This window comes from Micromesistius poutassou, assembly GCF_964030765.1.
Source record: "Micromesistius poutassou genome assembly, chromosome: 22".
NCBI lineage: Eukaryota > Metazoa > Chordata > Actinopteri > Gadiformes > Gadidae > Micromesistius > Micromesistius poutassou.
In genome coordinates, this window is record NC_140292.1 from 13,380,970 (window position 1) to 13,396,617 (window position 15,648).

General features: G+C 44.4%; 3 protein-coding genes across 4 annotated transcripts in view; 2 read left to right on the forward strand and 1 right to left on the reverse strand.

Annotated features, from left to right (window-relative positions):
• homer1 (homer scaffold protein 1) overlaps window positions 1–4,497 on the reverse strand; it is a 14,914-nt gene extending 10,417 nt beyond the window's left edge. For both annotated transcript variants that reach the window (XM_084486931.1, XM_084486930.1), the window contains exons 1-2: window positions 3,406–4,497; window positions 38–194 (exon numbers count right to left, since the gene is read on the reverse strand). In XM_084486931.1, the coding sequence (XP_084343057.1) occupies window positions 38–194; window positions 3,406–3,410 (162 nt within the window). In that variant the 5' untranslated portion in view covers window positions 3,411–4,497. The remainder of the gene's footprint in view (window positions 1–37; window positions 195–3,405) is intronic.
• Window positions 4,498–5,509: 1,012 nt separating this feature from the next.
• LOC311367797 (uncharacterized protein) lies at window positions 5,510–8,986 on the forward strand. The gene is made up of 2 exons (XM_084486623.1): window positions 5,510–5,729; window positions 6,166–8,986. Exons 1-2 carry the CDS (start codon window positions 5,608–5,610, stop codon window positions 8,378–8,380), a joined length of 2,337 nt encoding a protein of 778 aa, XP_084342749.1. The 5' UTR covers window positions 5,510–5,607; the 3' UTR covers window positions 8,381–8,986.
• A 1,609-nt stretch (window positions 8,987–10,595) lies between these two features.
• On the forward strand, window positions 10,596–14,680 carry dtwd2 (DTW motif tRNA-uridine aminocarboxypropyltransferase 2). Its single transcript, XM_084486688.1, has 6 exons — window positions 10,596–10,780; window positions 10,955–11,045; window positions 11,350–11,444; window positions 11,796–11,997; window positions 13,699–13,827; window positions 14,204–14,680. Exons 1-6 carry the CDS (start codon window positions 10,605–10,607, stop codon window positions 14,372–14,374), a joined length of 864 nt encoding a protein of 287 aa, XP_084342814.1. The 5' UTR covers window positions 10,596–10,604; the 3' UTR covers window positions 14,375–14,680.
• The last annotated feature ends 968 nt before the right edge of the window (window positions 14,681–15,648 follow it).

A 15,648-nucleotide genomic window follows, 5' to 3' on the forward strand; every position in this document is an offset into this window, starting at 1 on the left:
CCGTACACACGCGCACACACGGGGCACAGGCACTGACCTTTGACCCCTCCAGGCTGATGATGCGGTACACGTTGCGCGTGCTGTCGTAGAAGTAGGACACGGTGACGGCGTGCCTGCTGGTGGGCACCCAGTTCTTCTTGGTGCTCGGGTCGATCTGGAACACGTGGGCCCGCGTGCTGAAGATGGGCTGCTCCCTGGACACACACACACACACACACACACACACACACGCACACACACACACACACACACAGGCTCAGTACCCGGTCCACACACACGCACACACACGCACACACACATACACACACACACACACACAAACACACACACGCGTGCACACACACACACACACACACACACACACACACACACACACACACACACACACACACACACACACACACACACACACATACACACACACACACCCTTGGGAGTCACCTGCTTGCTGCAGGGGCTCATTTGTAATCATTAATTTGCAACATCAGGTCCCACAAGCAGACCCCCCCCTGTGCTGAACGCTTCTCCCAATGCAAATCACAGATGTTGATTAGATAATGTGACACCATGGCAATGATCCACACACATGATGTGTGGATAAACCTGGACTGAAAGAGTGCTATTGTGTGTAACTGGATCTCCAGGGCAAGATAAGCATCCAAGATAAGCTGGTCCCTAGATACACAATATGTGTGAACATTAGAACACACTCATCCTCTCCATGGTGTGCCAGCAACGGCGAGAGAAACAACAACATGTTGCCACTCTGTCCTCCCCCTTTCCCGCTCAAAGCCTCCAGCAATAGAAACAGCCAGTGAGCCAAAGACGGCTCGCTGCACAGCACCTGAATGGAGCCCCCTGAGGATCAACGGCTACAGATACAAGCGCAGACACACTATCCTCATGGAGGTTCTTCTGCTGACATCTCCATCCACCAAGTGTCAAGTGACGTCACGTCCCGGGTCTGAACCCAGTCTGACCCCGTGTCATTCACTAGTGTGAAACGTTTTCCCCATGCCATTTTGGTTCCTTTATCAAAGGGAGAGTACTCAAAACGAGGACAAAGGAGAACATTTACGTCCCTGAGGATTAAGACAGACATGGAAAATGTATTCTTTTTTTTTTTGAGTTGCCGTTTTTGAGGTTGTTAATAAGAAATACTTTTACCATCAGTAAACCAACAAAGCATATTTTCCATTTCAGTACCATGCATGTGCCGTTCCTATCGTACAGCAGTTGATCTTATCTCATCTCACCACACAGAGCCGTGTCCTGCCCTTTATCATCTCATGCAATGTGTGGACAGGGGTGACGTTGACCCTAGCTCGCTTCTGATAAGGGAAAAGACTCAGTGGATGCCACGTTATTTATATTCAATTGCCTGCACAGCTCGCCGGCTGGCAGGCTAATTTAATATAGCCTTAAATTAGGTATCAATGTATGTATTGTTTTGTAACAATGGAACAGTGAGTGCAGGACAGGACATCATTATGTGTGACAGCATGGGTTTCCATGCAGCGTTGTACTTAAATTCCAGGACAAACGTCCAAACGTCTAAGTCTCATGATAGCATGGTTGTATCATGGATCAAATCCACAGCGAGTGGTTTTGTTAGCCAGTATGAATTTAAAGTGTTGGATAGCACATAATCCCCTTTGATCTTTGAATCTATTGCGGCATTGCGACCAGTCCACCCTAAATGACAAGTGCTATGATTACATCAACACTTCTGTACAATCCCTACAGAGAGACACGCGACGAGTGCACAAAACAACGCTGAACATCACAGCGGGTGGACAGTGGCAGACCCTGACACAGTATGTGGTACAACTACGCTCACATCACTGCGTCCACTAGGATCTTCATCAACGTGTGCCAGATATTTTTCTTATTGATTTGTAGCATTTATTTGATCCCAAAAATAACCATCCTGAAAAACAACATACTATAAATCCCAAAACAATCATTATTCAATACACATACAATTCATTAAATGAATTATAGCATGATAGTCTCAATAACTGTCTTTTTTAGGTACCTATTGCATGTCATGCCATCTTCACCAGGTCGTCACGACCATGGTGGGCAGTCAGGAGTAACTAGGCATCAGTAACCCGGTACAACTAACCTAGCTGCTTCATCGCCATGACAACTACCATGTGACTGAGAGCTGGTCATGAGCTGGGCACATCCTCCAAATCATCCGCCCTGAACCAATCAGAATGCTGCATGGTATCATTTTTTTTTAACCCACTCACAGAAGGAGGAAGCTTTGCTTGTCATACAAACACATTTTGTTTTATTTAACAGCTGTGTCATGCATGTCATGATGGAGGGTGCTCGTATGTGTGTGTGTGTGTGTGTGTGTGTGTGTGTGTGTGTGTGTGTGTGTGTGTGTGTGTGTGTGTGTGTGTGTGTGCGTGAGTGAGTGTGGGTTGGGAATGTGTGTGTGTGTGTGTGTGTGTGTGTGTGTGTGTGTGTGTGTGTGTGTGTGCGTGGGTTGGGAATGTGTGTGTGTGTGTGTGTGTGTGTGTGTTGGGCATGTGTGTGTGTGTGTTTAACCGTTAACAGACATGCTTCTGTAAGAGTCAAAGTCCAGAATTTTTAATTTGGATGTGAGCAACAGAACATGAATCCCTTGCATCCATATGTGAATCCATTAGAAAAACATTTTAATAACAATATCTGGAGATTGTAGGCGCTACCTTTGGAAGGAGGTCAATTCTCACAATGATTGTCTAATCTACCTAGAACATTTTTGCTATTTTTCAATTCAGTCGACGTGATTGGTTGGTTGTTGTGAGACAATAGCTTTGCCCTGATGGGTTTCTGCATCAATGGTGCTGAAACAGTATTCTATTCCACTTTGGATTGTGTTATAATCAAACTGAATTTGTCACAATGAAATATATATAATTATTCCCTCCCTGACAAAGCGGCACACTGTAATTACTAAATAATTACAGTGTGCTGCTGTGTTCAAACTATTGTTCAGAACTTGGATTTTCAGTCACCTTCCAAAAATGTTGTTTAGTGCTGCAAGGTATTTATTTTATTTCATATAGCAAATTAAGGATGTTACTTGGGATGGGAGGCTGGTCATCATCACTTTAATCTATTATTATTGCATTATATTAGTCATGTCGCAAGTATATGAAAAAAACAAGTTGATTCGATTAGGCTACTGCATATTTATGTCCCTTGCAACGGCCAAATTGTGTTAAGTCACTTCAAAGTCAAACAACCAGCCAGCAAGCTAACTTTGCAAAAGTGGCAGCAGATATCCCAGTCCTCCCCTGGTCCCAGACGGGTGGTCCCGCCCTGGAGTCCTGTACCCCTCAGACACAGCACAACACCGCTGAGGGCAGCTCTGGTCTTGGATGTGTCGTTGTGCGTTTTACATACCCCATTTTTGGTAGAATTGGGCAACTTTGGCTCCTTTCACTGGTCTCTCTGGAGGGCGACCTGGGGAACGCGGGAGGGTTCTTTATATTAACAGTAGTGTCCGTTGAACCCAATAAGCCGAAGTCTGGCCAGCGGGGGGGCTGGTGTGAAGGAGGTACTGTGCGGCTCAGACCGACATGGTCCCGTCGGTGCGCTGTCTCTGGTGCAGTGAGTGGCAGGGTGTTTTTTCAGAGGGCAGAGCTCATGCACAGTCGTGTTGGTGCATGCATGATGGAAACAGCCCTGACGGGAGCCAGCGGTAACCCGGCTCAGCGCTGCCCTGCAACACGGCTCAGCCCCGGGTTCAACGCAGGGGATTACGGGGCTGGACTGGAGGCGGGGTGGACGAGTGGGAAATCGTTGCAATTGAAACCAAATTATGATTTTAAGGGGATTTAGATTGTAGTACAAGAAGGTTTGTTTTTGGACAATAAATGACGCTCGATTAAACTGTAGTCGAAGTCAAATAAGCAAATGATGTCGATTTTAGTGCAGAATGCGATAGCTGTGATCCATTCGTGGCCGGCTGGCTGATTACACAATATGGACCTCTCTCCACGGTGACTCCAAGAGGAGACTTGTTTCTAACCTGTGAGACATAGAGGTTAAAATGCGGTCCACAATCAGTACAGTAATCCCCTTCAGATGGATCTGTTCTGTATCCCAATGTTGGTCCTTCTGGGTCCTTCCTCTGCCATTAAATCCTCATAGTCCTCCAGATCATCTGCACGGTTCTCCTGCCGAGCCAGTAAAACTACTTAATTCCGCAATTTTGGAAATACCATTTTCTGTCGAGCCCGCTTCATGTCCATCGTTTGTTTGACTTTATGGTGCATACTTGGCTTCCATCGCCTCTGTCGCATAACACCACAGAAGCCGATAGTAAAAAATAGAAGTCAGATTAGTCAGTGCAAAATATGCAGATATCTTATCTTACTTTACATTGACCTTACAGTCTAAACCGGTTCCGAATGCAAAGCGGTGGTCCTGGTGGCCCATCGAGCGGTTTCCCTTCCAGTGGAGTCCGTCCAGTCCGGGCATTAAAGCGCTCTAACCCACTCATCACCTCCTCGGCTCCATCATCTGCTCGCTGAGCGGTGGAAGAGTTAACGCGCCACGTCATCACGCTGCGGGTCAGACCTTACGTCCTAGAGTAGAGCCTCATAATATCAGATTATAATAGAATATTATTTTTTACCGACTCTAACGCTATCATGAATGTGACGAAAAGTGACCCATGTGAAACTTGACTTCAGCGATGCATATTTTATAAATAGTAGGCCTATGTGTATTCAGAATACACTGCAGCACAACCTCATTGGAAAGTAAAAAAAAAGCATCTGGAATAGTTGCTTATAGGTCTACAAATATATATTATTGTACTGTCAGTACTGTCAATAATAATAATAATAATAATAATAATAATAATAATAGAAAAACGAATTAAAAAATAATAATAATAAATTAAATAAAAATACACTTTTTATATATTTAATTGTATATTAAATATACAATAGCAATAATACTTTTGCAATGCATGTTTTCAATGCATGTTACATTTGTCACGTTGACTCTGTCCATATAAGCTGGGAAACTCAACCTTGTTTACTTGTAAACGGTAAAGCACGGCATTGCTGTCTGTTTTTAGCCCACTTGAAGTAATGTGGCTGTCAAAAAGGAGGTACACTGCACACAGCACTTGGTCATCTAATACAGCCCGGTATGGAGAAGGGTCACATAGTCTTCAGATATGTTGCAAGTAGGTGGTATATTACCTTATGTATTAAGGTATTTATATTTATGTAGGTGATATGACACACTCATTTGCAACAGATATATAGATAGATAGATAGATAGATAGATAGATAGATAGATAGATAGATAGACAGACAGACAGACAGACAGACAGACAGACAGACAGACAGACAGACAGATTGTGGAAGTGTTCCATAATGCAAATCTGCCCCGCGAGGCTTTGAGGACTCCTCACATATTAACCAGCCTACATGTTGCGAATGCCTCAGATGAAACACTGGATGGCCCGTTTTCTATTTCCAGATTAGTGCTGAGCAGGAGATCCTCTCTCCAGTGCCCTGAGCTTGAAGCGTGGTCCCCACACCAGTGTGGACTGTTGGTGGAGACATATTGCGAATGTTATAAGACATGGCAACAATGGATGCAGAAGACTGCATAAGGACAGACGTGGACACGGTGACCGTGTTGCCGTGTGACGGGGATGTGAAGCAGGAGCCAGAGTGCTCTGAAGTGGAGGACCTGCAGAACACGTACGGATGAGTCCTTCTTCAACCAAATGACTGCAGAATTACATAGAATAGTGTAGGAAATGTTTGTTAAACAATCCCTTCATATGGTTATGTCAAATCAGATATAGGTATAGAATTTATTAGATTTATTCATCTGAATTAGTTTTACCGGCTGCTATGGGTGCATATGTCCCTGCAAGTATAATAAATGTATAAATGTATAATAAACAAATATCATATAATATCATATAATATATAAAACATATTATAATATAATGTCATGTAATATAATATCATATAATATATAAAACATATATTATAATGTCATGTAATATAATATCATATATTATAATATCATATCATATAATATAACATAACATATTATAATATAATACAGTATAGTCCCTTGGTAGTCTCCAGGCCCTTGTGTTCACACGCTGTGTGTTGTACGTCTCAGCCTCCGCCAGGCGGTCCACGACCAGGCGGTCCGGCCCAAGATGCAGTGCCTGATGATGGACCCGTCCTTCTCCATGGTCACCATGCAGGGCGAGGACAGCGGCATCCAGTGGGAGACCAGCGCCGGCCGCTGCCCCACGCCCTGGTCCTCCGAGGCCGGGAGCGTGGCTCTGGAGGCGTACGCCGCGCCCCCCCTCCGCGCCGCCACGCCCGGAGCCCTTCCGGCGGGGAGGATCATCATCGTGATGGACGAGGAGAAGATCCTCCGGAGGAAGAGGTCCAAGGACAGGGCCCCGAGCGCCGCCAGCGTCAGGCGGCAGCAGCAGGAGGCGCTGGAGGAGCAGGACGAGGTCGTGGGGAGGCCGGAGCTGGTGGGATTCTCGCTTCCAAATGTCAAGGACGACCAAGAACCACAAAAGGAAGTGGAAAGTGCTGCAGGCGATCGTGAGCAGCAGGTGTTCTGCTTGGTAGCTGAAGGCTCTGAGATCCTTAACATTGTTGTTCCGTCTATGTTAGCGTCGGTGGACGAGGAAGAGAGCACGGCCATGGAAGACAACCTGTCTTACCTGGAGGAGAGCCTGGTGATCAAGTCCATCGGAACGACCACCGATTACACATCTGGATTGAACGATGACGAGCCCATCTTAACCGAAGCAGTGGTCCGATTAAACGTGAACGAACCTGGCTCCAATGCGATGGATCCACCGGGGGCCCCGGTGATGAAGCCTCTGGCCAGAGAAGCCACTTCAAACCTGGACTACTTTGAGAAGTTCACCTTGATCGATGCTCAGGCCCCAGGAAGTCCTGCCGTGATCAAAGAGGGACCAGAGGACCCGCAGGAGGAAGAAGAAGAGGAGACGACGCAGAGCCAGGACACCGAGGAGCCCGGTCTCACTCAGAGTAGTCGGGCAGTGAGCGTGGTCGAGGGGGAGGTGGATGAGGACCAAGAGGACATGGCACTTCTGGACGACGTTTTCTATGGCGGCACCAATGACGTTGCGGTCCAAGGGGTTTCCGACATGGAGGAATGCAGGTCCCCTCGACCCACTTTGAAACTGAGCGGTTCTGCCTTGTTTGGAAGTCAGGAGGAAATTCTCACTCCCATCTTTCTCCCCGAGGGACCCGCTAAGATCATTGACCAGATTCTGTTTGAAGAGCCCAAAGCCATGGCGTTCCTCTACACAGACCTGTACGAGGAGGCGACAGGCAGCCGGGTGAAGGAGGAGGACACACAGAGCCTGGCGTCCGAGAAGTCTTTCCACAGCCGACACTCAGACAGGGAGGCCAGGGGATACCTGGAGAAATACGTCCTCAAGGATGAGACACCCGTGATGGAGACGGCCAAGAAGGAAAACGTTCAGGAGGAACTGGAGGGGGTTCGATTATTGTCCCAGGATTCCTATGATTTGGGCGAATTGCCCACGCATCCTGATATCAATAACGAGGACGAAATCACAGACTTTTTCAGATCTAGTGGAAATTCCTCCCCGTGCGACATGAATCCATTCATGGAGCCAGCCCCGGAGGAGGATGAGGCTCAGGCAAAGATCAGGGCCAGGCTAGAGGTAATAAAGTCAACCCAACAGATGTTTCCATCTGGTAAGCCCAGAGAAAAAGACTGCAGTGAAAACAGAACAGAGCAAACACAGCCTTCTGAAAGCTATGAGTTTGTGTCAGAGGATAATCAGAGTAACCCTGAGGATGAGTTAGACTCAAGTCTTCCCGATGAACCTGGGATAGAGTCCTCTGATGAAATGTCGAAGCCAGTGGTCCCTCCCAGGAGAAAGGAAGTCACAGCTCCCAAGACGTCCCTGGACCTGACGCCCCTGAGGGCCGTCGAGGGCCCGGACGAAGGAGATGAGGCGGGTGTGAAGGAACAGCGGCTGGAGGACAAGGAAACGGCCTCGCCCGTGGAGACGGCCGACGAGGGAGACGGAGAGAGGGAGGAGAGCAGCAGGCAGCAGTGTGCCCTGACTGCAGACACAGGCGACAAACCCGGGAGTGTGAAAGACGAAGGCGACAGCAGTGACTCGTTCGGAGGAAGCGAAGCAGACAAACACGCAGATATCTCTTCCACTGAAACAGCAAAGATAGATTTGAGATTAGACCAAGAAGGAATCAATGTGGCTGAATCTCCTGGAGAGGAAGACACAGTGTGTCCCCCTACATCAGTGCCTGAGCCTGCTAAGGAGAAGGGACAGTGCGTCATACTGTAGTGGAGCTATGGGCAACGATATATCAAACGTTTAAGGTTGCAATGTTTAACATTTGGACGAGCTTGAGCTTAACCGGGACATATCTAGAGACAACGGTGATCAATAGTGATTTCATTAATGTTATCAATCAAATATATTCAGATATATCTGTTTATGTATTATGCAATATGCTGGCCAGCCCGTGCCATACGCTCTGTTGACAACTCATGCCCCTCCAGCCAGCTGAGCTAGCCTGCACTAGCAAGAGTGGCCAGAACGCGGCGTTCTGTCCACCCGCCTATCGCCTAATCTTAGACATTGCGACATTGAACTTGGTTTGTATTTCTTGTTCATCATCAGTTGAACAGCATCTTATATAATATGTACAGCCTATACTGTATAGCAACTAATTCTACAACAACAGTTGCTGACACAAGGTAAATGTCACATTTGTATGCAAATTAAAAAAGAGTAGGTGTTTATTTGGGTACATTTTTCAGAATTGTACTCTTTTTACTATGATGTGATTAACATTATAATAAAGTATATAAGTCTTGCTCAACCATTAAGACCATTAAGTCAACACTATCCTGCTATCCTAATATCCTAATAAAGTCGTGTATTTGGCAGTGTAACATAAAGTCGTGTATTTGGCAGTGTAACATAAAGTCCTGTATTGGGCAGTGTAACATTAAGTCCTGTATTGGGCAGTGTAACATTAAGTCCTGTATTGGGCAGTGTAACATTAAGTCCTGTATTGGGCAGTGTAACGTACAGTCCTGTATTGGGCAGTGTAACATTCAGTCCTGTATTGGGCAGTGTAACGTACAGTCCTGTATTGGGCAGTGTAACATTAAGTCCTGTATTGGGCAGTGTAACATAAAGTCCTGTATTGGGCAGTGTAACATTAAGTCCTGTATTGGGCAGTGTAACATTAAGTCCTGTATTGGGCAGTGTAACATTAAGTCCTGTATTGGGCAGTGTAACATTAAGTCCTGTATTGGGCATTGTAACGTACAGTCCTGTATTGGGCAGTGTAACGTACAGTCCTGTATTGGGCTTTGTAACATTAAGTCCTGTATTGGGCTTTGTAACATTAAGTCCTGTATTGGGCTTTGTAACATTAAGTCCTGTATTGGGCAGTGTAACATTAAGTCCTGTATTGGGCAGTGTAACATTAAGTCCTGTATTGGGCAGTGTAACATTAAGTCCTGTATTGGGCAGTGTAACATTAAGTCCTGTATTGGGCAGTGTAACATTAAGTCCTGTATTGGGCAGTGTAACGTACAGTCCTGTATTTGGCAGTGTAACATTAAGTCCTGTATTGGGCAGTGTAACGTACAGTCCTGTATTGGGCAGTGTAACATTAAGTCCTGTATTGGGCAGTGTAACATTAAGTCCTGTATTGGGCAGTGTAACATTAAGTCCTGTATTGGTCAGTGTAACATAAAGTCCTGTATTGGGCAGTGTAACATTAAGTCCTGTATTGGGCATTGTAACGTACAGTCCTGTATTGGGCAGTGTAACGTACAGTCCTGTATTGGGCAGTGTAACATTAAGTCCTGTATTGGGCATTGTAACGTACAGTTCTGTATTGGGCAGTGTAACAGCAGTTCAACAAGTTGAAGTTTAAGTGATTCAGGGTTCTGGTTCAAGAATTACCAAGAAGTTGAAGCGAGTAATGTGTGGTCATAAGTACTAAAACCAGAAGCCTTTGACTGCCCTGCTGATGACATACGAACCCCAGTGTGACGCTGTATATGTGATATTATCCAGTTTTCCAGTTATTAATAGACCGTGTTTCCTCCTTAGTCAGGCACACCGTCTAACTAAACTGTGGTTTGAACAAAAACAAAAGCCTTAATGTGAAGATCAAACACTGTTAAATTACAAATCTCTAGTATTTCGCTCTCTCAGAACTATTTCATTTGAGTTCTTGAATTCTGCCTAAAAAACAACCTCTAAAAATCGGTTTTGGCACGAGCCACTAAAGCCCAGTTAAATTGGGTGTTCTTGGGCTAAATACATGGCGAATAGACCTTCAGTAAAAGTAGCCTTTGTTAATGTTTTTAATGTTTTAAAACCATCCAACCCTCTGCCAAACTAGTAGATACCTTCCACGCTTCTCAACCAGGACGGCAGGTGGCAGCACCGCGCTCATTGCGACTCACTGTCTACCCACTGTGTCGGCGTAGAGGTAGGCTGTTCACGTCCAGGGCGCATGCGTGAGATTCATGTGTTTGCAATGGATGACTGTCTTCCTTCTGAGGATCGTCTGTCGCCTGCCTTCTGCGGTGACGAAAACCATTCCGACTTCTGTGAGGAAAGTTCGCCAGAGGAGGCAGAACTAGACGTTTTCGGTGGTCTTGCTGCCCTCCCTGTAGAGGTGTGTGAGAGACGCCCCACGTGTCTACGATGCGGGTATGTTATTATGATGAGGATCAGCTTCACCAGATGGATCGTGTCTGGTTCTCCGTTCGTTTACCCACATCGAGGAGGTTCATTTATGTTAAGAAATATCAAAGTGTGTTAGAGACTTGCTGGTTGTGTGTCTACATCATCTCTATTCGTCCTCTCCATCTTATCCCCCTGTAGCCGCCCTCAGAAGGTCTGCCTCTGCCCCTTTCTGCCTGTGCATCCTCTGGAGGTGTCCACCTGCTTGTATATAGTACAGCATCCAGCAGAGGTATGTGGGTCAATGCTTAGCGCAATTTAAACAGTCCTACATGATTCGAAACATTTCTTGACAATTGAGAATGATGCTTGCAGTGAATCCAATTTAGACTGAATCCTATCGGTCTTCGAAACACCAATAGTTTGATTATTTCCTTTGATTGTTCTCAACAGAACTCACTTCCTCATCTGCTAAATGTGATTTATCTAAACAAAAAATTCATAAACCGAAATACAACCAATTCAGTATGAATATAAACAATGAGCCCACTCGCTATATAGCTCCGACACTGTGCTCATGGTTGTGTTATTTTCAGGAGAGCAGAGTTCTGCGCACAGTGCCCCTCCTTGCTGCTTGCCTGCCGCCAGGGAAATGCAACGTCATAGTCGGCAGGAGATTCAGCGAGGAGAGGTAATACAAACCAACCTGAAATATCATGCTTGAGTTGCTCCCGGTTGCATCACTCAAAGCCATGATTTGTTTAATGTTTGATTACTTCACTTTTTACCGTAAGGGGGGATTTGTAGTGTGCCCTTGAAGTTCATGCATGCAAGCATGACGTGCCTTCATTGTGTACCACTCAGTGTACCCTGACCTGGTGTGTACCACCTTCATTGTGTACCACTCAGGTACCCTGACCTGGTGTGTACCACCTTCATTGTGTACCACTCAGGTACCCTGACCTGGTGTGTACCACCTTCATTGTGTACCACTCAGTGTACCCTGACCTGGTGTGTACCACCTTCATTGTGTACCACTCAGGTACCCTGACCTGGCAGCAGTGTGCCGTGACCCTAGAACCCTGATCATGTACCCGGGCCCTGGGGCCCAGAACCTGGAGGAACTGCTGCCGTCGGACCCAGAGGCAAGGAGCCTAGGGTACAATGTGATCTTAATAGACGGCACCTGGAGCCAGGCCAAGGACCTCTTCCTGAGGAACGACCTGCTCCACCTGCCCAAACAGGTGGGTACGTTTCCTCACTGTAGGCGTCCTTGAGCCAGACGCCTCACCTCCACCTGAGTCTGTTTGGATCATCTGTGGCTAAATCATTCACTATAAACTGTACATCACTGCACACTTTAAACTGTTCACTATAAACTGTACATCACTACACACTTTAAACTGTTCACTATGAACTGTACATCACTACACACTTTAAACTGTTCACTATAAACAGTACAGTACATCACTACACACTTTAAACTGTTCACTATAAACTGTACAGTACATCACTGCACACTTTAAACTGTTCACTATAAACAGTACAGTACATCACTGCACACTTTAAACTGTTCACTATAAACAGTACAGTACATCACTGCACACTTTAAACTGTTCACTATAAACTGTACATCACTACACACTTTAAACAGTTCAATATAAACTGTACATCACTACACACTTTAAAGTTTAAACAGTTCAATATAAACTGTACAGTACAACACTACACACTTTAAACTGTTCGCTATAAACAGTACAGTACATCACTGCACACTTTAAACTGTTCACTATAAACTGTACATCACTACACACTTTAAACTGTTCACTATAAACTGTTCAATATAAACTGTACATCACTACACACTTTAAACTGTTCAATATAAACTGTTCAATATAAACTGTACATCACTACACACTTTAAACTGTTCACTATAAACTGTACATCACTACACACTATAAACTGTTCACTATAAACTGTACAATATAAACTGTACATCACTACACACTTTAAACTGTTCACTATAAACTGTACATCACTACACACTTTAAACTGTTCACTATAAACTGTACATCACTACACACTTTAAACTGTTCACTATAAACTGTACATCACTACACACTTTAAACTGTTCACTATAAACTGTACATCACTACACACTTTAAACTGTTCACTATAAACTGTACATCACTACACACTTTAAACTGTTCACTATAAACTGTACATCACTACACACTTTAAACTGTTCACTATAAACTGTACATCACTACACACTTTAAACTGTTCACTATAAACTGTACATCACTACACACTTTAAACTGTTCACTATAAACTGTACATCACTACACACTTTAAACTGTTCACTATAAACTGTACATCACTACACACTTTAAACTGTTCACTATAAACTGTTCAATATAAACTGTACATCACTACACACTTTAAACTGTTCACTATAAACTGTTCAATATAAACTGTACATCACTACACACTTTAAACTGTTCAATATAAACTGTTCAATATAAACTGTACATCACTACACACTTTAAACTGTTCACTATAAACTGTACATCACTACACACTATAAACTGTTCACTATAAACTGTACAATATAAACTGTACATCACTACACACTTTAAACTGTTCACTATAAACTGTACATCACTACACACTTTAAACTGTTCACTATAAACTGTACATCACTACACACTTTAAACTGTTCACTATAAACTGTACATCACTACACACTTTAAACTGTTCACTATAAACTGTACATCACTACACACTTTAAACTGTTCACTATAAACTGTTCAATATAAACTGTACATCACTACACACTTTAAACTGTTCAATATAAACTGTACATCACTACACACTTTAAACTGTACATCACTACACACCCTGTGGGTGACTGATGCTTGCCGATGTGGTTTTGATGGGAGCAGGTCCAGCTCAGCAGCACTCTGTCCAGTCAGTACGTGATCCGCACTCAGCCCACCAACATCTGTCTCTCCACCCTGGAGTGTGCCGCCCTCGCCCTGTCCACGCTGGAACGGAAGAAGAGCATCCAAGAGGTGACCGCGTTGACGCATTTCTATACATTTCTATTATATATGTAGGACCAACATAGTTTAAAGATTAGTTTTCAATGTGATGTAGCCGTAATTATGTCCATAGCATAGACGGTAGCATACAACAATGAAATATTGAAAGACCATAACATACTGTTATAAATACTGTGATTTGCCCCCCAGAAAAGGACCTAAATTCTACAACTAATCAGAGTACACTAATGCATGATAGAAGTTGCATACACCTGTCAGGTCCAAGATGTAACCCCAGAATTATGTCTTCTTGATTGCAAAAGGGGAAAGATCTACTGCCAAGCAATTCACCCGATTTTTTTTTTAACCTGCCAAATATTGAACGTGGCCCCACCGCTCCCTCCAGGTGCTGTTGAGGCCCCTGAACGCTCTCTGCACCTTCCAGCTCCAGCACGGCGCTCAGGTCCACCACAGCAAGGAACATCTGCTGAGGAACGGGCTGTACGACAGGCCCATGCCCAAGAACAAACGCAAGATCAAGAGGATGGAGAAACTGGTGACTGACCAAAACGTTTGACCAGCGGCTCCCAGTCTGGTTTTATCAGGGACTTTGGGGAGAAACTGGGTTTGGATTTGGCTATCAGATGGCAAACCAGTGGACACGCAATATAAATAAAAAGCAGGTGACATTGGAGCTGTCTACAAGTGATACAACATAGCAGTCGTCAGGTTTGTGTTTACAACGTTTGGACGGAAATACCTCTGATTGGAAGGTGCTGGACAATTTTATTGCAATGTTTTTTTACATTTTAAGTGCTCAGTTTTCAAGTTGTTGGTTCCCTATACTGTCAGATTGGGATAACTGCACTGTGTTAGAAAATGAAGTAACTTATGGGTTTTATATATTCATTAAAACATTTTGATGAACATTGCATCAAAACATACCTAAGTATAATCGTAAATACTTTGGTTCTGATGTTGCTCTTTGCTCTTCCTAGTAAAAATGATAAAACTGTAATGTCTATAAAGTTCCATATGGCAGTGGGACAGCTCTGTGTGTGTGTGTGTGTGTGTGTGTGTGTGTGTGTGTGTGTGTGTGTGTGTGTGTGTGTGTGTGTGTGTGTGTGTGTGTGTGTGTGTGTGTGTGTGTGTGTGTGTGAGTGAACCCAGTTCCCTTTTCAACAACAGTAAAACAAGTATTTTTAATCGACACAAAGCATTCTTACACGTTTGTGTTTTGTGCTCTCTTCAAAACCCTTATTGGACTTGTTTCTGGATATTATGTCATGGCCATAATAACTATTGGACATCAGTAAACAATAACGCGGCTGGTGTTCACTGGCTTTCAGTAAAGACCAGCGGCTATGTAGCGGCCTGGAATTAGTTTACAGCCGAGTCACATTCATTCATCCATCCACACAACCCTTTTACGGTTACCTCCAAGTTGTGGGAAAACGTTTTGTTCATAGTAAGTCAATCACACCATCGTTCATTTCTAACTGCAGTGATACACCTGCCACACAGAATAAAGCACAACCACTCACTCGTATTGTATCGTGGTAAAATAGGTCATTACACGATACTTGAGGGACTGTTTGCTATATGTTGAGCATGTGGGGAAGAGTCAGGATACTTCAAAATTGAATACAGCAAGTCCTATAATGGTGTACAATGTAATATCCATAGATAGATCATGTTATGTGGACTATACCTGGATGTCACTGGCTATATATTGGTGTCTAGTTGACGCATCGCTCCATTAACACACGCCGCCCAGCAGGAGAACCACTAGTCAGGCGGAGGACTCCGCTACCCCCAAACCAACCACACTACAACAACACACTATTTAAA